Source organism: Apodemus sylvaticus, chromosome 10 (assembly GCF_947179515.1).
Source record: "Apodemus sylvaticus chromosome 10, mApoSyl1.1, whole genome shotgun sequence".
NCBI lineage: Eukaryota > Metazoa > Chordata > Mammalia > Rodentia > Muridae > Apodemus > Apodemus sylvaticus.
The window spans coordinates 46277613-46302236 of record NC_067481.1 but is presented as its reverse complement, the minus strand read 5'-3'; the positions used below and the strand labels follow the sequence as shown (position 1 = coordinate 46302236).

General features: G+C 48.4%; 2 protein-coding genes across 9 annotated transcripts in view; both read left to right on the top strand.

Moving 5' to 3' along the window:
* Positions 1-14228, top strand: part of Ssh2 (slingshot protein phosphatase 2) — a 260142-nt gene extending 245914 nt beyond the window's left edge. For all 5 annotated transcript variants that reach the window (XM_052196435.1, XM_052196430.1, XM_052196429.1 and 2 more), the window contains 2 exons: positions 2694-3528; positions 7490-14228. In XM_052196435.1, the coding sequence (XP_052052395.1) occupies positions 2694-3528; positions 7490-9568 (2914 nt within the window). In that variant the 3' untranslated portion in view covers positions 9569-14228. The remainder of the gene's footprint in view (positions 1-2693; positions 3529-7489) is intronic.
* A 2309-nt stretch (positions 14229-16537) lies between these two features.
* Positions 16538-24607, top strand: Coro6 (coronin 6). Of its 4 annotated transcripts, XM_052196256.1 has the most exons (11): positions 16538-16740; positions 17810-18067; positions 19847-19969; positions 20395-20524; positions 20618-20799; positions 21429-21548; positions 22474-22578; positions 22669-22814; positions 23090-23147; positions 23239-23469; positions 23559-24607. In XM_052196256.1, the coding sequence occupies exons 2-11, from the start codon at positions 17870-17872 to the stop codon at positions 23682-23684; spliced, it is 1419 nt and encodes a 472-aa protein (XP_052052216.1). In that variant the 5' UTR covers positions 16538-16740; positions 17810-17869; the 3' UTR covers positions 23685-24607. The 4 variants fall into 4 exon arrangements, with proteins under 4 accessions (XP_052052216.1, XP_052052214.1, XP_052052215.1 ...); XM_052196254.1 differs by lacking the exon at positions 21429-21548 and having other exon boundaries at positions 16539-16740; XM_052196255.1 differs by lacking the exon at positions 21429-21548 and having other exon boundaries at positions 16540-16740; positions 23562-24607.
* The last annotated feature ends 17 nt before the right edge of the window (positions 24608-24624 follow it).

Sequence of the window (24624 nt, the reverse complement as noted above, 5' to 3'; positions counted from 1 at the left end):
CAAAGGCCTCCAGAACTAAGAAAAGAAACTTCCATAGGAAGCAACCTGGCCTTGGTTGGTAATAATACAGTTTAGTCCATGCTTACCCAAAGCAGTCAGCCTGCCTCTCACTTGAGATGTGTGGTGTGTTATGTTGTCTCCTCCTAGGGGTGACTGGAGGTCATGCAGCTTGAAAAGGGTAAAACTCCACTGTACACCCAGCCAAATGATTATAGCTTGTCTTCATAAACAGATTTGACCTGTTCCCTTTGAGGGAAAGCACCCTCTATTGTGAAGGCCTGAGTCAGAGCGCCCCACCCAAGCGGCAGACAGCAGAGGGAGCTGCGATTGATCAATCGATTGATCAGGTGTAGAGTTGAGAAGTCACATCAGTGTAGGCACATGACTCAGCAGAGCCCGTGTGGCCCAAGGAGAGTTGTTTGAGGCTGAGTTTCCCGTTCCACCCAGAAGTTAGGTAACTCTTTGTCTGCTATTAAATCATGGGGCCTGTCAAGCGCCATATTTAGGATCTAATCCCTGGGCAGGTGATCCTGACCAACCATACAGGCAGCTGATATATTTTGGCTGGGGCTTTGGGAATTGTGTTTCCTATAAGAATGTAGTTTGAAGTGAATCTCATCCCCACCTCAGACTGCACTTCATGAAATAACCAAACCATGACTGTGCAGTGATCTCTGGGGTTGATGAAGAGCCCTCTTTGGCCCACATTTTCCTAAGTCTGGCCTCAAGTTCTAAGATCTTTTGGGAAACCTTGTCCTTTATATTCATCCTCTTCATCCTGTAACAGCACTTTCAATCCGAATTTACTAGGCCTCCTTTATTTTCTGACCCGATCACCTCAGCCAGACATGGTGGTGCACGCCTTTAATTGCAGCACTCTGGAGGCAGAGGCAGGTGGAGCTCTGTGAATTCAAGGTCAGCCTGGTCTACATAGTCAGCTCCAGGTCAGCAAAGGCCACATAGATCCTGTTTCAAACACACACAAAAGACTGACCACCACATTGGAGCTGGAAAGAATGCTCAACAACCCACATTTGGTATCCAGCACCCATACTGGGGTAACTTCTAGAGATCTGATTCCTCTTCTGATCACCATTCCCAACATTTGCACCAGCAACAAGAGCTACTACATAAGCTCGCATTCCAATAATAAACCTCCAAAAGATTATGCTCTTTGAGTGACTTATAGGTTGTTTAGGTTGGGGGTTTGTTTTGTTTTATTTCTGGTTAAATTGTTAAACATATTTTTTAAGATTTTTAGATATTTTAATTTTTTAAAAAAATTTACATACTATAATTTTGATTGTATTCCTTCCCCTCCCCCAACTCCCAAATCTTCCCCCCACCTCCCTACCTTTCTTTCCCTCTCAAAAAAAATTAAAAAAAAAAAAAGATAGCATAGGTCAAAACAAACAAAAACCAGTAAGACAAATATAAAGCAAAAAGCACCCCCAAAACATAGCACCCATGTTTTGTTGAAGCCTGCTCTAAAGTATAGTTGACATATCCAGTGTCACCAGAAAACTGATTTTCCCTTTCCCAGCAAATATCTATTGTAAATAGCTTCTTGGTTAGGGATGGGACTTTGTGTCCCTCTCTCTGTGCTGAGAGGTTTTATCCGGTTTGAATTTATGCAGGTCTGTGTGTGCCATCAGTCTCTGAGTTTGTATGTGAGGCAGCACTGTCATATTTGGAAGACATTGTTTCTTCAAGTCATCCCCCACCTCTGGCTCTTACAATCTTTCTGCCTCCTCTTCTACATAGATCCCTGAGCCTTGAGAGGAGTGGGTTTATTTATCTTATTTTATGTGATTGATGTTTTGCATGAATGTATGTTTGGTGCCCATGTGCCTTTGGAGGCTAGAAGAAGCTATCAGGTCTCCTGGAACTGGAGTTAAAGATGGTTGTGAGCCACCATGTTGTTACTAGGAACTGAACTCTAGTCCTCTGTGTGTGTGTGTGTGTCTCTGTGTGTGTCTGTGTGTGTCTGTGTCTGTGTCTGTGTATAAAACCACATACCCTTAAAATATTTTCTCAAGAAAATTTCTAACAAGAAGAACTGATTATTTAAATTTGGAGAGCTATTGCTATGACTGACTCATAAAAGAAAGGCTACAGGGCCAGTGAGATAGCCCATCAGTTTAGTGCTTGCCACTAAGCCTGACAACTTGAGATTGGTCCCTAGGACTCAGGCGATGGAGTGAGAGAACAACTATCCCAAGTTGTTCTCGTGTCTCCACTTGGATGCCATAGTATGACACAAACAGTATTAAAGTCAACAGTTCACTCTTACCCATGCCATGGGAGAACTTGATTATCAATAGTGGCTGTTAACAACAATTTTAACTCCCATTAATCTGATTACAGAAAAAAGTCAGATCTCAGCACACTGGAGGCAGAGGCAGAGAAATCTCTATGAGTTTGAGGTAGGCTGGTCTATCCGAGAGTTGGCAGGAGTTCCATCCAAGTCAGCCAGGAGGACTCTATAGTGAAACCCTATCTCAAAAAACTAAGATCTCAGCATCTATTGCCATTTGCTTTGTTTTTTGTTCCTATAAGTTGTGTCTTTTGCAGTGGTTTTTGTCTTGGTCCAGTGAATAGGAGCAAGGATTTGCAGGAGATAAGGTTCCTCAGGATGTAATTTCCCAGAAGGATGTTGACTGTTTTCACAAACCTGTTTGTGTTGTCCACAGCAAACAGCGGCATAACAAACTCTGGCGATCTCATTCAGATAGTGACCTCTCAGACCACCACGAACCCATCTGTAAACCTGGGCTTGAGCTCAACAAGAAGGAGATGACCACATCAGCAGACCAGATTGCCGAGGTGAAGACTGTGGAGAGCCTTGCAGCCATGCCGCCCGTCTTTGTGGAACACATGGTCCCACAAGATGCAAATCAGAGAGGATTGCGCAGCAAAGAAAGAGTCATCTGCTTGGAGTTCTCTTCACAAGAGTTTCATGCTGGACAGATTGAAGATGAATTAAACTTAAATGACATCAATGGATGCTCGTCAGGGTGTTGTCTCAGTGAATCAAAATTCCCTCTTGACAACTGCCATGCATCTAAAGCCTTACTCCAACCTAGACAGGCCTCAGACATTGCCAACAAGTTCCCAGACTTAGCAGTGGAAGATTTGGAGACAGATGCCCTGAAAGCAGACATGAACGTCCACTTACTGCCAATGGAAGAGCTGACATCGCAACTGAAAGACCTCCCCATGTCACCTGATCTGGAGTCACCAAGCCCCCAAGCCAGTTGCCAAGCCGCCATCTCTGATTTTAGTACAGATCGTATCGATTTTTTTAGTGCTCTAGAGAAATTTGTAGAGCTTTCTCAAGAAACCCGGTCTCGGTCTTTTTCTCACTCAAGGATAGAAGAATTAGGTGGAGGAAGGAGTGAGGGTTGTCGCCTGTCAGTAGTAGAAGTGGCACCTTCAGAAATGGTAGCTGATGACCAGAGAAGCAGCTCTTTGAGTAATACTCCCCATGCCTCTGAAGAATCTTCTATGGATGAGGACCAGTCAAAGGTAAAACTGCTTTATGGTTTTCTTTTTAATGAAATTATCACCAAAGAAACTATTGAAAACTTTGCTGTATTAATGTCTTTGAGAGAGCAGGGGGCGGGACACTCACCCATGCTAAGCCAGTCTATACCACTGAGCTTTACCCCTGGCCCTAACATGTTTTTAACATGTGTTTGAGTTGGCAATTCATATGAGTAAAGGTTCCCAGAGAGGTTAAAGTAGTAAGATTCCACCGGAGCTTGTGAGCTGCTCATCATAGGTACTGCTGACTGATCTCTCTTCTCTGTACAAGCTCTTAACCACTGAGCCTTTTCTTCAGCCCTTTGATTCACTCTTGGTGTTAATAAAGATTTCCTTAGTAAAGAGTAAAACCAACTGAGACCTTCCTTTAAAATAGGGTGCTTTAAAAAAAAACCTTCTATATTTGTCTTCTATTTTTTTAAAGATTTATTTATTATTATATGTAAGTACACTGTAGCTGTCTTTAGACACAGCAGAAGAGGGTGTTGGATCTCACTAGCCCCAACAGGGTGCTTTTTTAAGGATTTTGACTTTTTAGGCTTTGATGTCATTTTAGATTTATTTTATGTGTATAAATATTTTGCCTCCATGTATAAATGTGCACCACATGTATGCCTGGTCCCCACAGAAGTCTGGAGAGGGCTTCAGTTTCCCTGGAATCTGAATATAATCCCTATAGAATTATAGATGGTTGTGAGCCACTATGTAGGTTCTGAGAATCAAACTCAGGTCATTTGCAAAAGCAGCAAGTGCCCTTAACCTCTGAGCCATCTCTCCATCCCCTGTTGGAAACATTTCTGAAAGAAGATGATACCAGAAGAGAGAACTATCCAAAGCTAGTTCTGTGGATCCTGGGGCTCAGATCAAAGCTCAGCAGTGAGGAGGTGTCACAGTGCCGCCTGAGTGAAATGGCATCTGAGAGGATGGGTTTGTTTGGGAAGTGTTTTGTGTCAGAAAGTTCACAAGCTAGACAAGTGTAAATAGTTGCTGGAGCAGCAAGCTGTCCATGCTGAGCTCAGTGATGCTGATCAGTGAATTTATCTCCAGTCCTGTGGAGCTCAAGAAGCAAAAGGGAGTTTGGGAGCAGCCAGCATACTAAGATTCCCACGTGGCATACATTTTGTTTTGGTTTGTTTTTCAAGAACAGTCACTCTGTATAGCCTTGGCCTTCCTGCAATTCACTCAGTGGTACGAGGCTGGCCTCAAACTCAGAGATCTGCCTGCCTCTGCCATCTCAGAGCTGGAATTAAAGGCATGTGCCACCATGCCTAGTGATGTATGATTTCTTATGAACTCTTTCAGAAGTAGGAGGAAATATCATAGATAATAAAATTTTTTTAAAAAGTTGATTTGTTTTGTTTGTCTGTTTTGAGACAGTCTCAAGTTTAACATACAAAATCTCCCTTAATTATCTTAATAGACCTCATTATGGCGCATTTATTTTGTAGTACTAGGGATTTAACACAGGGTCCTGTTCATAGCAGACAAGCACTTTACCACCTTGGTAAAGCACTTTATCACCAGCCTTGGTTAGATACCTGAGATCTGGTCTTTCTTTCCCTCCTACTCTGTCTTCATCTGTTTTTTGGGTTTTGGTTTGGTTTGGTTTGGTTTGGTTTGGTTTGGTTTGGTTTGGTTTGGTTTGGTTTTTTTGGATTTGATTTTTTTTGAGACAGGGTTTCTCTGTATAGCCCTGGCTGTCCTGGAACTCACTCTGTAGACCAGGCTGGCCTTGAACTCAGAAATCTGCCTGCCTCTGCCTCCCAGAGTGCTAGGATTACAGGCATGTGCCACCACTGCCCTGCTTCTGTCTTCATCTGTTATTTCTTCTCTGCAAATGCCCCAAGACAACATTTGTTTCTGCTTCTATTATGTTTGTTGTATTTCTATGGAGTCAGAACATTTTAGCTGTCTTTATGAACCAGTCAGTGTAGTGGCATTGACAGAAATAGCCTTCCTACTGAGTCCTTGGTCATATGAGCACTCCTTCCATGGCCCGTGCACATACCAGGCTCACCAGTTCTGCCAAGATCACCTCTGCTTGATGCCCTGGCAGATCCCCCCAAAGGCAAGACTGACCTTGTTAGTTTATACCAACTAAGACTTTTCTAAAGAATAAAGACCAGCATAGTTCCTAAGGAGATATTATATTTTGAAGTCTTACATACATAAAATGTTAACAAAAGAGACTGATAGTCATAATGTACTGATTTTAAAAAAAAAGATCATGAATATAGATTGAAGTTAAAATTTTTTTTTGCAATAGAACCTGATTTCAAGGGGTTGGGGTTGGGGGAGTCTCGTCCTAAATCCATGGGAATTATTGTCTTGGACAGGACTAAAATATCTACCTTATAAAGGAATAGAGGGGTTCCCTTGAGAAGAAAGGTTCTAAGGGTGCTGAGTGAAATGGCTGACTAAGCCAAGTCTACCTTTCCCAGAAGGAGCCACATGAAATTTAGAGATTGTTACAGGTGTAGGGTACATGCTTTTAATCTCAGTACTAGAGAGGCAGAGATAGGAAGATCTCTGTGTTTAAGACCTGGTCTATGTAATGAGTTCTCCTGTCTCAAAAAAGAAGAGGAAGGGCTGGAACCAGCAGTGGTGGCACACACCTTTAATCCCAGAACTTGGGAGGCAGAGCCTGACCTACAGAGTGAGTTCAAGGATAACCAGGGCTACACAGAGAAACCCTGTTGAGATGGGGAGGGAGGGAAGAAGGGAGGGAGGGAGTGAAGAAGGAAGGAAGGAAGGAAGGGAGGGAGGGAGGAAGGAAGGAAGGAAGGAAGGAAGGAAGGAAGAAAGAAAGAAAGAAAGAAAGAAAGAAAGAAAGAAAGAAAGAAAGAAAGAAAGAAAGAAAGAAAGAAAGAAAGAAAGAAAGAAAGAAAGAAAGAGCTAGAGCAATGGCTTATCAGTTTAAAGTACCTGTTCTTGCAGAAGACCTGGGTTTGATTCCTAGCACCTATGTGGTAGCTCATAACTATTCATAATTCTATTTCCGGGATTAGTTGCATTCTCTGACTAGGAGAGCACTAAGCATGCATATGGTACACATACATACATGCAGGCAAAATATTCATACACTACACATAAGACTTAAAAATCTTGAAAGATAGAAAAACAGAGAGAAAGGAAGAAAAATTGAGAGATTGTGAGGTCAGATACAAAGCACATTCTCCCATCCAGGAGAAACAGTGATGTGGGTGATCTGTTGAAAACTACTGAGAGAGAGAATAGCAGTGAATCTTCAAATTGTACATCAGATGGCAGCCACAGCCATCTTGCCCTGTCTTATACTGGCCACCAAGCATTTGAAAGAACTGTTACCACTTGGATAAGTTACTATCACATTAGAAGTTAATAAGCCATGGGCTAGAGAGATGGCTCAGTGATTAAGATGCTCTTCCAGAGGTCCTGAGTTCAATACCCAGCAACCACATGGTGGCTTTCAAATATCTATAAAGAGATCCAATGCCCTCTTCTGGTGTGTCTGAAGATGCTGCAGTGTACTGATAACATTATGTAAATAAATCTTAAAAAAAAAAGAAGAAGAAGAAGAAGTTATAAGCCAGCTAGGAAAAGGTTTCACTTATTTCTTTATGGTCTTAGACCTAGATGCTAGTGGTACTATAAATATGGGTTATAAAAGGCCCCATAGCTATTTGCACATTTTTTTGTTTGCACATTTTAAAACAAAGTCCTGAATTAAAATCTTGCTTGAGTAAATAGAACAAAATTTAGTAAACAGTGGTATACCTTATAATGTGTTTTTTTCCTTCTGCCTTGATGATGCATTCTGTTTTGTTCCTATAGTCTGACAGCACAGTGAACCTATGCACTTGGCACCGAAACTTATGTTCTCATAGACAGGTTCTCTCAGATCACAGGGTTACTAGGTGAGACCACAATTTGCCATAACCATCTCACTATTTTCTCTTCATAGGCAGTCTCAGAACTTGTCAGCCCAGACATCATCATGCAGTCTCACTCAGAAAATGCAATTTCAGTCAAAGAAATTGTCACTGAAATTGAGTCCATTAGTCAAGGAGTTGGGCAGGTTCAGTTAAAAGGAGATATCCTCTCCAACCCATGCCATACGCCAAAGAAGAGTACCATCCATGAGCTGCCCCTGGAGAGGGTCCAAGTCCCTGAGAACAGACCTGGACATTTGGAGCAGGATGAGAGTTTCTGTAGTGTTCCGCCAGAACTAGCTAGAGACTCAGGGAAGTGTGCCCCAGAAGAAGGCTGTCTGACCACACACTCGTCCACAGTAGACTTGGAAGAAGAGGAACCAGTTGAGGGGGAACATGACTGGGGCCCAGGGATGCACTCTAGTGCCAAGTGGTGCCCTGGGTCTGTGAGGCGAGCCACCCTGGAGTTTGAAGAGCGCTTGCGACAAGAACAGGAGAACCATGGTACAGCCTCTGCAGGTCCCACATTATCTAATCGCAAAAACTCTAAGAATGATTCTTCTGTAGCAGACCTAATGCCAAAATGGAAAAGTGATGAACCCACCCCAGAACATTCATTTTTCCTCAAAGAAGCCGAGCTGAGCAAGGCTAACAGGAAATGCAGTGGTTCTGAAGCCGGGTCCCTGTCCCACTGTGAGCAGAACCCCACTGTTGCAGCCTCTGAGCTGCTGGAGCACCATCCCCTGCCAGCTCCTCAGGACCGCCTAGGGTCAGCCTGTAGAAGTAAGAAGCAGGAAGGAGACCCGAAGAAGCAGAGGACTGTGGTTCCAAACCAGGACTGTGAGACACAGGCCATCCTTCTTCCCCTCCCGAAGAAAATAGAAATCATTGAGTATACACCGACAGTTACATCACTGGATCACACTGAGATAACACCCAGCAAAGAGGGTGAGAAACAAGGACTGAGGGAAGTGAAGATGGAGAGGTCTATCACTATGTTTTGTGCTCTGGATGAAAATCTGAACAGGACTCTGGACCCCAGTCAAGTTTCTCTGCATCCCCAAGTGCTACCTCTGCCTCATTCTTCCTCTGAGTGTGACAGGCCCACTGACCCAACCCCTATGTTAAGTATCCCTCAAGACAAAGGGGACAGCCCGTCCACACCCTTCAAGACAGCAGCACCTTTTGTCAGCTGCAGTACCCAGGGAGTATCTGCCAGCCTGGATTGTTGGCGTCCCCACTCCGTGGTTCACCTGGAGGGCTGCACACAGCAGAGCAGTGCCACAGACACTGAGCTGTCTTCAGAGCAGGTCACCTGGGAGGACAGCCGGGGGGACTTCCTTCCCAGTGGTAGTGGGATGGCGCACAGATCCTCTCCATTAACTAACGAAGACCTAAGCTTAATCAACAAACTTGGTGACAGTGTTGGCGTGTTACAGAAAAAACTGGACCCATCTCCCGAAGCCTGTCGAATCCCACATAGCTCTAGTAGTGAAAATATAAGAGATCTCAGCCACAGCCCTGGTATGGAGAAGGAGCACGCTAAAGAAATTGAGTCTCGCATGATATTCCAGGCAGGGTTCTCCAAAACATCACAAATGAGGCGCTCGGCTTCTCTTGCCAAGTTGGGTTACCTGGACCTTTGTAAAGACTACTTACCTGATAGAGAGCTGCTCTCCTCAGAATCCCCTCATCTCAAATTGCTTCAGCCCTTCCTCAGAACAGACTCAGGCATGCATGCCTTGATGGCCCACGAGCCCGCAGAAACCCCAGGTGTGCACCAGAACCCACAGCCCACCAAGTATTGTGTAGAGCAATTCAAAACAACAGAGTCTATGGTACAGAGCAAACTAGTGGAGAGGCCCAGTGTGCAGTATGCCAAAGAGTTTGGTTACAGTCAGCAGTGTTTGTTCCCCAAGGCAAGACCAGAATTGACTAGTTCTGAAGGAGGCCTTCCTTTGCTACAGACACAGGGTCTGCAGTATACAGGCCCTACTCCAGGGCTGGCTGTGGCACCCCGTCAGCAACATGGCAGAACTCACCCCCTTAGGAGACTGAAAAGAGCAAATGATAAAAAACGGACAACCAACCCCTTCTATAACACCATGTGATCGATCCTGAGCCCACACACGTGATTTTCTAAGAAAATGTTTGTTAAAGGGGTGGTGTAATATGTAAGGAACATGCACTTTATTGGTTAATTTTATAATATTTTTGGTCATTTTACTGTTCCTGACTCATGCAGGGTTTGGGTGTGTGTGTGTGTGTGTGTGTGTGTGTGTGTGTGTGTGTGTGTATGGCAAGATCATTTTGTTATTTTTTATTTTTTAAAAATTCAAACCTCAAAAGAAAATTTTTTTCAAAGAGCACCTTTATCAAAGGCAAATTGCTGTTTTTCAATCAACTGCCACCTGTCTCTTCTCATTTTGCCCTCTGAGAAAAGACATGCCTGCTTGGTTGAGGGAAAGAAACAGATGGAGTAGGTGGCACTGAAGCTGGGAACTGGAACTGCTCACCCAGGCCTGAGGCGACCTATCTGCTGAAGGGCAAAGGGAAGTCACTGCTCTCAGCCTCCTCCTGCAGCCCTCCTTTGGAGTCTGTGAAGTTGCAGGCTCTGCTTTGCTTTAAGAGGCAGTTGAGACTCCCATTTCTTCGGATATTCCAAAATGCAACAGTCATTACAGAAAAAGAGTGGTAATTGGCCTACTGATAGAAACCTAGGAAGCAAATAATTTTCCCCAAGAAAACAATCTGGAAATCTAAGGGAACTGTAATTGAAATTCAAGGTCATCTGTAGAGAAATGTATTAAGAGAGAAGGTGGGATCAAAGGTGGAAACACAGCCCCTGAGTCGCTGCAGGGGGCCAGTGGAATCCACACAGGTGAGTCCTGGCCCTGCCTGCCTGATCTCCCTCCCCCCAGATGACAGTCTCTGCCACCATTCCCCAACTAAAGGCCCGAAAACAGGCTTGAAAAACAGCAAAGTCAGTGTGTTCTTGTAAAATGAATACATGCTGGGGTTTTAACCCTCTTATTGAATACTCTGGGCCTTCTGAGTTTAATGCTCGTGGTTTTCCAATTTATTTCTTCTCTCTTGCTGTTTCCCCATCCTGCCCTGTTCTTAATTTCACAAATTATATTTTGTTACATTACATATATAGAACTTATTAACACTTGACGCAAGTTTTTTCCCCTAATTTTTCCTAGAAGGTTTGTCTTTTCTCTACAGTTCATACACAGTATTTATGTACATAATGTCACTTTTTAATGTTTCATGGTTGATATTGTGGGTCTTTTGATTTATTCTTGTTAAGGAGTAGAGTTGCAACTGGAAAAGAGAGACACCAGAAATAAACTGGTAATTTTTTGTAGAAATCTTTGTTTTAAATGAAAACTTAAATTGCCAGCTCCTGCCAAATTAAGTACTTCCTCTTAAGAAACCCCTGCAGGGTCCTACTAGATCACACTGAACGCTGGCTTCTGTTTGAGGCTGAAGTCCCAGATCATTGTTTGACTGTAGCTGAAGCACAGTCAGATATGTATCTTCACTGCCCAAAGCAGTTAGTAGGCTCCTAGTGTAGGCTGAGAGGCTGGGGCGGCTCAGCCAAAGGCACAGAATTCACCTAGGACCCCACTGCTTTGTTGCTGCCCCACTGCTCTTTAACACTGGCTTGTCTATTCCAAATATGCCCTGAAAATAGTACAGAAAACATCTGGAGAGAACCACCACAGCTCAGCAAAACTGAAGAGGTCTACAAATTTGCTTCCTGCTTGTTTGTGTTGATATCGACATTGCTGAGGATTGTCTGGGTAGGAGCCAGGTTTTTAATTCATCATAGCCCTAGTCAGAAAAAGACAGACACACAGATTATCATTAGAGGCAGACTTTGGAGGGAGCAGGTAGTAGGATGCAGGAAAAGTAGACTGCAGCCATTTTCAAGTGCCCCAGAACTGGGAGTCCACTTGCCGTAAGCCGTGGTTGGTTCTGACATCACTGTCAGGAAGCAGCTGGTGACCACCTGCAGAAAATATGTGGTGTAGAAGTTCTATATACCTGTGCTGGCTTTTGGTAGTTTCTGTAAATGTCACAGCTTTGTGTATCCTGGATATTTGTATGTTGTCTCATTAGGTGGTATGTAGCAGTGTGAGGGAGGCTTGGGAGGCAAGATGGTGGATTCTAGGACCCATCTGCTCAAGAATCCTGTCTACCAGTATGACAGTAGGACAAGAAATTATGATAGGGTAACAAGAGTATTTACATCAAGTTTGAGAGATTGCATCACCAAAAAATAATAATAAAAGTTGGGTGTAATAGCTCACATCTGCAGTCCCAGCACTTGGGAGACTGAGGCAGGAGGATCACTATGAGCTGGACACCAGCTTTGGCTATAGAGTGAGACCCTGTCTCAAAAAAAGTAGCATCCATATGCCACACATTATCAGCAGTGGGTGCTGCTCTCTCATCTTCCAGTACAGAATGTCCTCACTTTGTCTCTCACAGCAGGGACTGAGAAAATACCCGGTGAGGGCAATGGGGAGCAGAGGAACAGATATGCAGATGACAACACCGGTTTTTGTTTTCAAGATTTAAAGAATGGAAGAAACCATCTTCTGCTGTCTCCCTTCTTAATTGTATTTCATATCATTTAACTTACCTGCCTAGGTATCTTCCACACAGGGTCTATAATTCAGCTATGCCAAAGGGTCTTGCCAGCCCTCCAAACCCCAACACTTGGGTTGTTCGTAAGTCATGCTTATGGGTAAGGCAGGTGCATGATAAGCTGTTGAAGACTTTTTACTTTAGCATTTGATAATTTCGGGTCGTCTGTCTGTTTTTTCTATTCGTGGAAAGCCTGGACCTAACTCTGACGAAACAGGAAAACCCTTGACCTCCTGACTAGTGCTTAACCTCTCGCTCAATGCCTCTGTCTCTCTTTACTGTTTTTAAGACCACAGTAGTCCTGTCAGTAGGTCTGAAAAAGTGTATAAGCACACATGTGGGCCCTTAGACAGGGGAGCTGACATTTCAGTGCCTGGGCTAACAGCCCCAGGAGCAGGCAGAATTGGAGCGATAGCCTGACTATATAAGCTACACCTGACTGTAGGGAGAGGACCCCAGCCCTTTGTTGTTTTTGGAAACAGCAGCAGTGGGTGGTGTGGGCACAGTACAGGAGGGAACACTTCACCTCCACTTGGTTGCCTCTTGTTCTTTTTAACATGCTCGTTCCTGTTCCTGCATCCCCACCTCTTCAGCAACTTCAGTGTTTTTCTGTTCTATACCTTTGTCTCTCCTGCAATTTCCTTCTTTCTCATTCTGGGAACTACCAAGAGCTCCAGAGACAACCTGGGGATACATCCCAGGCTCCAAGGTCTCCTGCTCCTGAGCCCAGATGCTTCCTCTGAGAGACCTCTGACACAGTTGCTCACAGGACTCTGCACCTGAAGTCCTCTTTCAGTAAAGATGTTCTGTGGGAGTTGGGGATTTTTTATTTTCTAAGAAAGCATTATGCAAAAAGTTTTAAGGGCATTTTAAAGAAAAGCCATTTTTCTTGGCTATTTCAAACAACTATCTGTGGATACTTTGTTTACTTTGTGAGTGTTAAAATATGCATTATTGCTGTGGCCTCAGGCACTGATGCCATGGCTGTCCTGAGTCCTCCCCCAGAGAAAATGCCATATTATTGTCAGCCCTTGTGAATAAGTGGGTCAGATTTGGAGCTGAACTCCATCTGTGTCCTGCACCTGTGTCCCGCATCCAGCAGTCTTTCTCAGTGCTGGTATGTCTCCATAGTGATGGTCATGATGGTGAGTGAATAGTATGATTGTTTGGTTTTTGCTTTTTAACGGTAGACAAGGTGACATTCCGTTGTTTCAGCACCAATCCAACTTAAAAAAAATCATAGACTTTGTTATCCCTTCCAAACTAAAAGATCAAGCATGTATTGGACATAAGTGTACGTGATGCCTCGACTCATCTGGCACCCATATTAGGAAAAGGCCTGCCACCAAAGCAGGAAGGTGCACGCTCCTCTCCCCAGGGCTTTGGGACAACTTGATGCCATGGAGAGCTATTGCAAGGTGCTTCTGTACTGCTCCAGCCTGAAGCAGAGGTGACTAGGCCTGCTTCTGCTAGGAAAAGAACCAGCCTCATCTCAGTGCCCCAGAGATCTAGGACGGGATTTCTAAACTGGAATCACCCCTTATCAGCTTGAAGAGTCCCACCCCACCCCAGGTGAGAGCTGGTGCTGCTGTCCATCTTCACAGTGATGCTGGTGGCAGCGTCCTGCTTAGAGAGCAAAGACCCCGGATGGAAAGCTGAGGAACTGACATGTGTTCTGGTCAGTAAGCCCCCTGGGAGTTGATGGGTTTTGTTTTATTTGATTGTGATTTGCTTGGCATAGCTAAAGGTGCCTTTCCCGCCCACTCCTTTAGACTTTGTTTTGTAACATTTGTTTGAAACCCAAACAAGTCCAAAAGACTCGCACTGACTGTTACCTTTGTCCAGGCTATCCCAAACCTCTATATGCTCTCATTTTATTAAAAGCAGGTGCTCCCTGGAATCTCTGGGACCTTTTTGAGGCATTTAAAGCAGAATATAAAGAGTGGTCTCATCTCCTTCCTTAATCCTGGTGGTTGGGATGTCCCACTTGTATCATAGTTGTTTTTATTATTACTGATGTGCTCCGCTGTTTTTAAATGTGAACTTGTGCGCAGATGTGCAGATTCAATGTTCTTGTTACAGATTGAATAAATTTTTATTTTGAAGACAAAATGTTTGTTTCAAGTGTAACAAAAGAGGGGGATGCTGGGGAAGATGAGGGGTTAGAAAAGAACATGAACAACAGACAGAGCAGAACACACTGAAGAACTTTAGTGTGGGGAAATAAATATATACACATATACACATAAACATGCATTTGTTTATGTGCATGTATATAAGCTACCTTTCACAAAAGACTGCATAGGAAAGAGGGTTACAAAAGTCCCAGACAGTGAAACTCAAATCAGGTGACCAGACTGGGAACTTGGCTGGTCAAAGAGTCACAGAAGCTTGTCATCTGAATGTTCGAATGAATAAGCAAATTTCTTCTGCCAGCTGTGGTGCAGAGTGACTGGTGTGGGACATTTGCGGTGACCTGCTCTAGCAATGACTGGATTTGTTGGGTGAGTGACCTCACCAGACATTAACACAGAACAAACAAGTTTTCATCACAGTAAAATCTACGAGGCTGGGGAGAGGGCTCAGTGGTTAAGAGCACTGACTGCTCTTCCAGACGAACCAGGTTCAAATACTGCCACCCACATGGCAGCTCACAACTGTTTGTAACTCCAAGATATGACACCCTCACACACATGCATTCAGGCAAAACACCAATGCACATGAAAAAATATTAACAAAAGCTACAAAGCCCAAATGCAGTACTATCCAAATATAGTACAGTACAGCCCAAATACAGTACTATCTGGGGGAGCTCTATTCCCCAATTGTCAAATTTTGTTGTTTTCAAAACGACAGCCTGCTACTTTATGAATGAGCCAAGTCAACTAAGTGGAACACTGTTACAAGTGGGTGTGCATGATCGTGTAGGGATGATCACCTCACAAAATATTCTAGGAGTGCTTGGGCTCCTGACCAACTAAATATGTTCAGTCTTGGCTTTCTTTGTAGCCAAAGCAAATGAACTAAATCATGTCCCTTGTTAGTTCTCTTTCAGAAAATGTTTGTGGAACGAAATTCCTGTTAGCCTCATGGATTGCAGTTCAGAACCCGCTGACAGTTCCATGGGGGAACCAAGCCTATTGGCTTCTTTGCCCGGCTGGGGTTTTGTTTTTAACTTTATGTATATGGGCTTTTTCCCTGCATATATGTAGGTGCACCACATTTGTGTCTGGTACTGTGGAAGCTAGGAAAGGATATTGGATTCCCAAGAACTGGGGTTATAGATGGTTGTAAGCTGCTGAGTGGGTTCTGAGAACTGAACTTGGGTTGCTAGACTGTGTCCCCAGAACGGTGTGAGCTAACCTGGAATCTTAAGGTAAAAGAGTCTGTAGTCCTTGTGGTTATGCACACATAGAAGCTGTGAATTCTCTATGTAGCACCAACACTCTCTGGTTGTTTCTCTACAAGCCACTGAATACCTAAGCCCCCCGAGAAACAGGCCTACAGACACCCACGTACTCATTCTCATTGTCTCTCTCTCTCTCTCTCTCTCTCTCTCTCACACACACACACACACACACACACACACACAGTGGTCTCTGGAAAACTCTGCACTACTAAGTCTATATTGCACTACTAAGTCTATATGCTGCCTGAAACTGGCCCCATACTGCCCTCCAGAACGGAGATGGGAGGGAAGAAATCAGGAACTCATGAGCAAGCAGTGAGGGAACAACTCAAGGAACTGGCTGCATTTTGTCTTCTTGACCTTGAACACTACTCAAGACTGTGGGTCTTGGGGGTGAGGGATTCATCTCAAAGCCCAGAGGGTTAAACATCTTGAGACTTGTTCTCTCTGACCTCTAAAATATGGCCAAATATCTATACCAACATCTTCCCCTTGAATCTAGTGCTGAGAGTTCACTTTTCTCTGCTTGGTCTCTGAGCCCCCGGCTTAAGCAGTGGCTCATAGAATGAAATAAATGCCTATACCGGTGCCAATGTTTAAAGTTCTCAAACAATCCCCACCGCTGTTAATAACAGCCGTAGCCTCACAGTTGCCCTGGGCCAGCCTAGACCATCAAGCGACTGAGACGATTCCCCCAGAGTATCTTCTGGGGCCTCTTCCCGGCGGGTCGTGGCTGTTGGGGACAACCCCGCCCGCTGGGAACGACTAAATTAGCTGCGCGAGTGCGGCAGGAATGCGGCGCGCAGGCACCTGATCTCGCGCGGTGGCTCCCAGTCTCCGCGTCCCTCTTTGGACCAAGCGCCTAGGCTTCCCGAACCTGTATGCGAGGGACGGAGGGAGACACGAGGCACGAACACCCCGCAAGCGCACGCACACTTACTCTTCCCGTTTTACGACGGAGTTGAGACGCCGACTTTCCCGCGCTGGACAGGGCGTGGCCGCTCTGGCCTGGCCCTGCCCCCGTCCGGCCCCGCCCCCTCAGGTTGATGGCAGCAGCAGCTGGGACTGCAGCGGGGCCCGCAGCCGAGAGCCGCAGGCAGCGGCCGGAACACGCTGGCCCGGACGCACCGACGCCGCCTCCTCGGCCCTCCGCACACCTCGGCCCGCTCCTCAGAGGAGTCGCAGCGTGAGCACCTCCGCCCGGCTTAGGACCAGGTACCCCCCCTCCCCGCCTCCGCCACCGCAGCCGACGGCGCGGGCGGGGTCTCTGGAGGGGGCAGAGGTCTGCGCCCCCCCTCCCCCGCCGCTAAATTCAGTCCGGCAGAGCGGACTTGGTGTCTATATTTGGCCGGACAGCGGCTGGCGAGGAGACACCTAGTCTCACAGGAACGCACTGCCGGGGCAGGAGGCTGGAGGAGGGGGCGAGTAGGCCGGCCTTCAGGCCTGGGGCTGCAGAGCGGTTTGAAGGGCACAAGGATGCCCAGGCTAGGGAGGGGCAGGAAGCAGTTGGCCTTTGGGAGAACCTGCTGTGTCCCCTTGGGAAGAGTAACAAGCATAGCTAAGATCCTAACTCCAGAAGCTGAGGTCATAGCACCAGAAAGTGGACCTCACCCCCTCCCTGGTTGCACATCTGGTCCTTGCAGGTGGGGCAGAGGGCTCCCACCCCCAAGAGAACCTACTAGCCAGCACAGGCATCGCACCCCAGAGATATTTGTATCAGATGACCATAGCCAGGGCTCCCCCCAAGAAACTAGTGTATGGTGAAATAGACAGAAGGAAGATCGGCCTTACACTGCCTATTCCCACATACCCGACACCACGGGAGAAATCTCCTGAGAACAGTAGGGAACAGGGCTAACAGGAGGACCTTTACTCTTGGCGAATCTGTAGGAAAAGACGCATCTGCTTGAACTCTGCCAGGGACGTGAATGTGGGGTCTTGAGGGCTGCAGTCCTACCCAGCCCCCCCAACTAGCCTTGAGCTATGGTCCATTGACTTAAAGAGGTGTTGAGTGAGGTGCCCCTTCTGAGGGACAAACACTTGCAAAGAGGTAATCACCCATGACTAGCAGCATGAGGGGACCCCCTGATATTGCTCCTCAAAACATTAGCTCTTGCAGGAAGTTTCGGCCCTGTGTCAGCTTCAACTGTCCCGTGCTAGCCTGTGAGACTCCCCATCCTTCCTCGATTAAACAACAGACAGGCGCCAAAACCCTGCCTCTGACCCTGGTCACTTTGAAGATCCTTGCCAGATAATCCTACTCACTGGCTCCTCCCTCCCACAGTTGACAGGATTAAGGACCAACGTGCCTCTGGGCTCCGGCTCCGCTATCTTTGCCCCAGCCATGAGCCGGCGTGTGGTCCGGCAAAGCAAGTTCCGGCATGTGTTTGGTCAGGCAGCAAAAGCTGACCAGGCCTATGAGGACATCCGGGTATCCAAGGTCACATGGGACAGCGCCTTCTGTGCCGTCAACCCCAAATTTCTAGCCATTATTGTGGAGGCTGGAGGTGGAGGTGCCTTCATTGTCCTGCCTCTGGCCAAGGTGAGGGATGTGGGGAAGGACAAAATTGGGAGGGCACTGGCTGGGGTCTCTGGGATATCCCACACTAGCCTTTTCTCACTGAAGTCCAGGCCTCCAGGAGGGCAGTCTGTGTGGACTGGGTACTCTGTCTTTGCCAAACCCACAATGAATGTTGGGGAACAGCAATATCAGGGTGACCTGTGTCCACTCTCTAGGCCAGGAAGTATCGCGTTCCTAGTGGAAACCAAGGTGGGAGTTAAAGATGGAGATCACTGGGATGCAGCAGACCATGGTGCAGTCAGGCTCTGACCTTACCTTTCCCTAGTGTCAGAGAGAGACAGAGAGAGAGAGACACACACAGAGAGACAGAGACAGAGAGACAGATACAAACACACATACAGAGAGAGAGAGAGAGAGAGGGAGAGAGGGAGGAAGGGAAGGAGGGAGAGGAGAGAGTGTTCCTGGGAGTGGGATGAAACTAAAAAGAGAAAACCTACACTAGCCAGAGCCCTCCCTCCCCTGCACATAGGGGACAGGGACAGGCACTGACTGCCACCTTTGTAGACATTTAGCCATCTGTAACCCAGGATAGATACCCCAAAGCATAACCTTGACCTAGATACTGAGCCCTATACCTTGCTAAAGAAGACCTCACAAGTGTTGGGGTCAGGAGCAGGCCTGACAATAGCCTATGACTCACACTGCACAAAGCAGACACCATCCAGAGACACCATCCCAAGGGCTCACATTTCAGCCAGAGCCACCTCCTCCCCCAGTAGGACTGCCATCTCGATGCCATTTAGCCACACCCTCTCCCAGGCTGCATGCTCTGAGCCAATGCCGACCCCTTCAGAGCGCCCACAATTTACTCATGAAGACAAAAAGAAAAGTGAGCGCCAGCCCTGTAAGGGACATTCAGCACCGGAGCCTGCCTGCTGCTTATGGCTCCAAGGCCACACCCAAGGCGACACCCAGGGAGAGGTCTGCCCCATGGGGCTAAGCCACTGCATTCAGGGTCACTCTCTTAGACCTCTTTCTCCAGGGGCTTGCCAAAGGAACTCCAACTTGGGGAACAGGCTCGAGGACACCCTCCACACAGGGTGTGTGGGTACACGCCTGTAGCCCACCACGGGGCAGGCCAAAGCAGGAGCAGCCTAGGCTAACAAACACAATGAGACCTTGTATTTTAAAAAATCCTTCTCTAAATGTCTTTTGAAGAACGCTGGACTTTAATTCAAGTCTGGGTTCCGTGTCTTGCTATGGGTCCCTTGTTAAGACATCCTGTCTCTCTGAGTCAGAGTCCTAATACAAATGCCTTCACTCCATGCATCTCCACCAAAGTTTAGGGAGTGGACTGGGGAGTGGGGATGGGGCTTAGATTCTAAAAAATGTCTGTGAAGAGACTTTTTTCTTCGCAGAAAACTAATAACACAGAATCGACAGGTGAATAAATCTACTGCTCACTCCAAAACCACACACAGGAGGGCGAGGGCCTGGGATGCAGCGCAGAGGTTGACCATTTACTTAACAAGTGCTGGGCTCTGGGTTCCATTTCCAGCAGTGTTTATGCGTGCCCATGAAGCGCACGCACGCGTGCACACACACACACACACACACATGCACGCATGCACACGCGCGCACGCACACACACACACATGCACGTGCATGCTCACACACAATCACACATGCATGCACATGCACACATGCACACACACAATCACACATGCATGCACATGCACACACATATACGCACATGCACACACAACAGTGATCCCACATCTCCCTCTCTGACCCCTCTAGACAGGACGAGTGGATAAGAACTACCCACTGATCACTGGGCACACTGGCCCCGTGCTGGACATTGACTGGTGCCCACACAATGACAACGTCATCGCCAGTGCCTCAGATGACACCACTGTCATGGTAGGAGCCAAGTGGATGCCGCCAAGCTGGGCTGGGGAGCAGGGAGGTGCCTCACCTGTGCTGGGGAAGGTGATAGCAGGGAGAGGCCGGGAGCTCTGCCCTATTCTGCCCAGGGCCCAGATTATTTTTAGTTAAATACATACCGGCGCCCTCCCAGAATGAACTGCCTAGAACTAATTATAACCATGGATAACTTGGGGCCCTAAGAGCGGGGCTACAGCACTCCGAAGTTTTCTTGACAGGGTGAATGAGCCATTCTTTGGAGAGCTGATAATGCTGCCTGGTTCTGAACTGCTGCTTCCCGGTGCTGGTACCAGCGCGCTTTGTCCTGTATTTGACCCTTAATAACTCAAGAGGATCAATAGCACTAAGTGGGCGGAGCCATCTCTGTATCCCACCTACGTGTTACCTTTCTTCCTACCTAGGTGTGGCAGATTCCAGACTACACCCCTGTGCGAAACATCACAGAACCTGTCATCACACTCGAGGGCCACTCCAAGCGTGTGGGCATCCTGTCTTGGCATCCTACTGCCAGGAATGTCCTGCTCAGTGCAGGTCTGGGGTGGGGCTAAGGCGGGTCCCTACTGTAGATGAGGGTGGGAGTGAGGAAGGCGGGCCTCGGATGAGATGCCTGGTCACTCTGGACAGGTGGTGATAATGTGATCATCATCTGGAACGTGGGCACTGGGGAGGTACTGCTGAGCCTGGACGACATACACCCTGACGTCATCCACAGCGTGTGTTGGAACAGCAACGGCAGCCTGCTAGCCACCACCTGCAAGGACAAGACCTTGCGCATCATTGACCCCCGGAAGAGTCAAGTGGTTGCGGTGAGTGCCTGGCCTGGCCTGCCACTCCCTAGCACCCCTTGTTCAACACCAGCTGTTAGCGCCTGATACTCAGTCGTCAGAGCCTCTGGTCCAAGCTTTTACCAGTTTTATCCCTACTCCAGAGATTAGTCATGACACTCCCCTCCCCCCCACCGCCCGCAGCCCTTGCTGGCTCAACAGCCTCAATCCCCACCCTGAGTAAGCTCCCAGACTGCAACCCTATGCCTGCTCCGGTTCGGTTCGCTCCCCTCCCATACATCTAAGAATTCCGAGGAGGGCTCCTTGCTTTGAGATTGAGGAGGGAGAAGCTGGAAACTCCATCCTCCAGCCAGAACCTGCATGAAACCTGAGCTCCTGGACCCATTCCTCTTAGATATCCAACGCCACCTTCCAGGGTCTGGGGCCTGACTACCTTTCCACCCATTGACCCACTGGGTGGGGCTGAAACAACCCTCAAGCGTTGCTTGTCCCAGCTGGGTGCCCCGGGAAGCCAATGACCCTGTCCTGGCCGGCCTCCTTGTAACCTGGGGTGTCGGGTGCCTGCATGTCTGCTTGGAGCACAGGCGTGGCGCGGCTGGGAGCCGGAGGGGGGGTGGGCAGGCACTCTAACCCACTAACCCTGCGAGCAGGAGCGAGCCCGACCTCACGAGGGCGCCCGCCCGCTGCGGGCCGTCTTCACCGCAGACGGGAAGCTGCTCAGCACCGGCTTCAGCAGGATGAGTGAGCGGCAACTCGCACTCTGGGACCCGGTAGGCCAGGCCGAGGCGGGCGCATTGGCTCGCTTTGCAGGGTCAACCAGGAGCACCCTCCTGAGTTGTGGCCAGGCCCAAGAGGCCCAAGTGGAGCACGGGGCTCCCTTGTGGGTAGAACACCACGGCAACCCTAGGATGCCTGCAGACATCACCTGCCCCAGTGATCAGCCTTTGAGGACGCAAAAGGACGGGAACCTGCTGAGAGCTCCAGGCCTCCTGCTCTCTCTCAGCCCTGATCTCCAGGCCAGGGTTCCCGTGAGCTCTGAGAAGCTCGATCTTAGGACTCCTTTTCCCCACCCCCACCCCCACCCCCCACTCAGGTTGGCAAGGTTGCTCAGCTTTCCATCTCCCGAGGGCAGGCAGCAGGGTGATGCTCCTCCCTTCTCCCCTTCCTCCCAGGAGAGGTTTGCAGCCCACGAGGGGATGAGGCCCATGCGGGCTGTCTTCACGCGGCTGGGTCATATCTTCACCACGGGATTCACCCGCATGAGCCAGCGAGAGCTAGGCCTGTGGGACCCGGTAACACAGCTGGAGGCTTGGGGTGTGTGCCCCGGGGGCTGGCATCACGGGCGAGGGGCCAGACGCCCCGCACCCGCAGGGTGTACCCATTCCGACAGGGCTGAAGGAAAGTTGCTGCCACCTCACACCCAACACTGCCCAGTTTTGCTGCGTCGCCTGAAGGAACTCGCGCTGGCGCCCCCTCCTGGTGATGCCTAGTCCCTGGGGGTGGTTTGCTGTGACTGCATGCAACCATACCGGGTGTTCCCGTGCAAGGGAAAGGGAAAGAAAGATACGTCTAGAAGAGCCTGTAGCTTTCACCAGAACTGTCTTGGAAACGCATGGGATTTGGGTGGCCATAAAGAGAATTCTGAAGTAACCCGGGAGGATGAGCAGGGCTGGTCACTCTCCCTGTGCTCGGCAGAACAATTTCGAAGAGCCAGTGGCCCTGCAGGAGATGGACACAAGCAACGGAGTGTTACTGCCATTCTACGATCCTGACTCCAGCATCGTCTACTTGTGTGGCAAGGTGCTGGTGGTTGGGCTGGAAGACCCAGGGCTACGATGAAGATGTGAGCGCGCTGTCTGGCAGTGCCATCTAAACTGGCTGGTTTTGCAGGGTGACAGTAGCATTCGGTACTTTGAAATTACGGAAGAACCACCTTTCGTGCATTATCTGAACACATTCAGCAGCAAAGAACCGCAACGGGGTATGGGTTTCATGCCCAAGCGGGGACTGGATGTCAGCAAATGTGAAATCGCCAGGTCAGCACTTTTGTCCCTCCTGTCCCCCTGCCTCTGTTCCTCATGTCAGTTCCCGGGCTTCCCTGTTTGTGCAGTTCTTTGGGGAGAAGGAGCCATACTAGTCCTGTTCAGTGGCCCACTAGCTTGACATTCCAACAGAGGTGTTTCTATCCAAAACTGATAATGTGTGAATGGTAGTTACTCGGCATGTTGACTTTCAACACCTTAGTCACAGACATGGGGATTTAAAAAAAGATGGGGAGTCAGCAGGAATGTTGGATTCCCCTCCCCCGTAGGTTCTACAAGCTGCACGAACGAAAGTGTGAACCAATCATCATGACTGTACCTCGAAAGGTGAGGAAGTAGGGCCTTGGTTGGAAGGCATTCAAACACAGCCATCCAGCGCTCAGCTCACACAGCCCCTCCTGTCCACCCACCCCCGCAGTCAGACCTGTTCCAGGATGACCTGTACCCGGACACGCCTGGTCCTGAGCCAGCCCTGGAAGCTGATGAGTGGCTATCGGGTCAGGATGCAGAACCTGTGCTCATTTCGCTGAAGGAAGGCTACGTTCCCCCCAAACACCGTGAGCTCCGGGTCACCAAACGCAACATCCTAGATGTGCGCCCGCCAGCCAGTCCTCGGCGCAGCCAGTCAGCCAGCGAAGCCCCCTTGTCGGTAAGCTCTAAGTACTTGACCAATCCACCCTGACTCTAACCCCTGCCTCCTGCCCTCTGCCATGGTCTCTTCTGTCTTCCACGGGCCAGCAGCAGCACACCCTGGAGACATTGCTGGAGGAGATCAAGGCCCTCCGAGAACGGGTGCAAGCCCAAGAGGAGCGCATCACTGCGTTGGAAAACATGCTGTGTGAGCTGGTGGACGGCACGGACTAGTGCTGCATACGTGCTGCGAAGCACACTGCAGACCCACGGGGGCAGGGCGCACCCGACTGGCAGCACTGGCTTTTGGTCTGGGACTCTGAACCCTGCCTCCTGGGGTTGAAATTAGGGGAGAGATCAGAAAAGAAACTCCACCTCCCACATGAGGCCTGAACACAAGAATCTTAAGTGGCAGGGACTGAGATCCTGACTAGGTGCCCCGACTTTGCAGGATCAGGCCTCGGGGGAGCCTGGGATAATGTGGCCCTAGCAGTGGTGCTTCACAGTGAAGCATATCCCTCTCTATCCCGTACCCTGGGCAGGGGAAGTGCTTAGTATTAGCGAGGTGCCTGGAGATTCTGAGGGGCTTAGGCTGACCTCACAGGAATAGTGATTCAACAGATAACCCCAGAATCTCAGGAAATTGCCTACATTTCTTCTATTAAGCAGCACCGCGTTTCTGTTGCCAGCAGAGCTTAGCCCACTGACTTCAACCATCAGTCTATGGTAGAGGGCTCTTCCCATCTTCCTACTGCCAGAAAGGGCAGCTTCTTGGAGACAAACAGACCCCACCAGAGAAATCGCAGGAGAGTTGGCACATGGAAGCAAGTTCAACACACACACACTCCAGCACTCTGCTGAATCTTTTAAAAACACTGAGGCATAACTAATGAAATATTTTACTAAGTACAAGTCTGTGCCTCCTGCTCAGAGAGCCAATATGCTGCCCCCATTCCCCAAGGTACCATGAGGGAACCAGGCCTTGCCCAAACTAGGGGGCATCCCAGTCCCTTTTTGGAAGCCTGAGGAGACCTAGCAAATGCAAGCTGGACTGAGGGACCCAGCAGGCAGCTTTTTATCCCAGGTCACCCATCTTTGCATCGAGGTTCCCAAGACACCCCCCCCCCCGTAGGCACTTCTCCCCAATAAAATTAGGTAAAAACGCATCTGGTTT

Bases quoted from the DNA above. Each gene is read 5' to 3' on its own strand.
- Coro6 (XM_052196256.1), top strand. From the start codon at position 17,870: ATGAGCCGGCGTGTGGTCCGGCAAAGCAAGTTCCGGCATGTGTTTGGT. The intron at 22,579-22,668 runs GTGCTGGTGGTT...CTGGTTTTGCAG, and splicing joins TCGTCTACTTGTGTGGCAAG to GGTGACAGTAGCATTCGGTA. The intron at 23,148-23,238 runs GTGAGGAAGTAG...CCACCCCCGCAG, and splicing joins TCATGACTGTACCTCGAAAG to TCAGACCTGTTCCAGGATGA.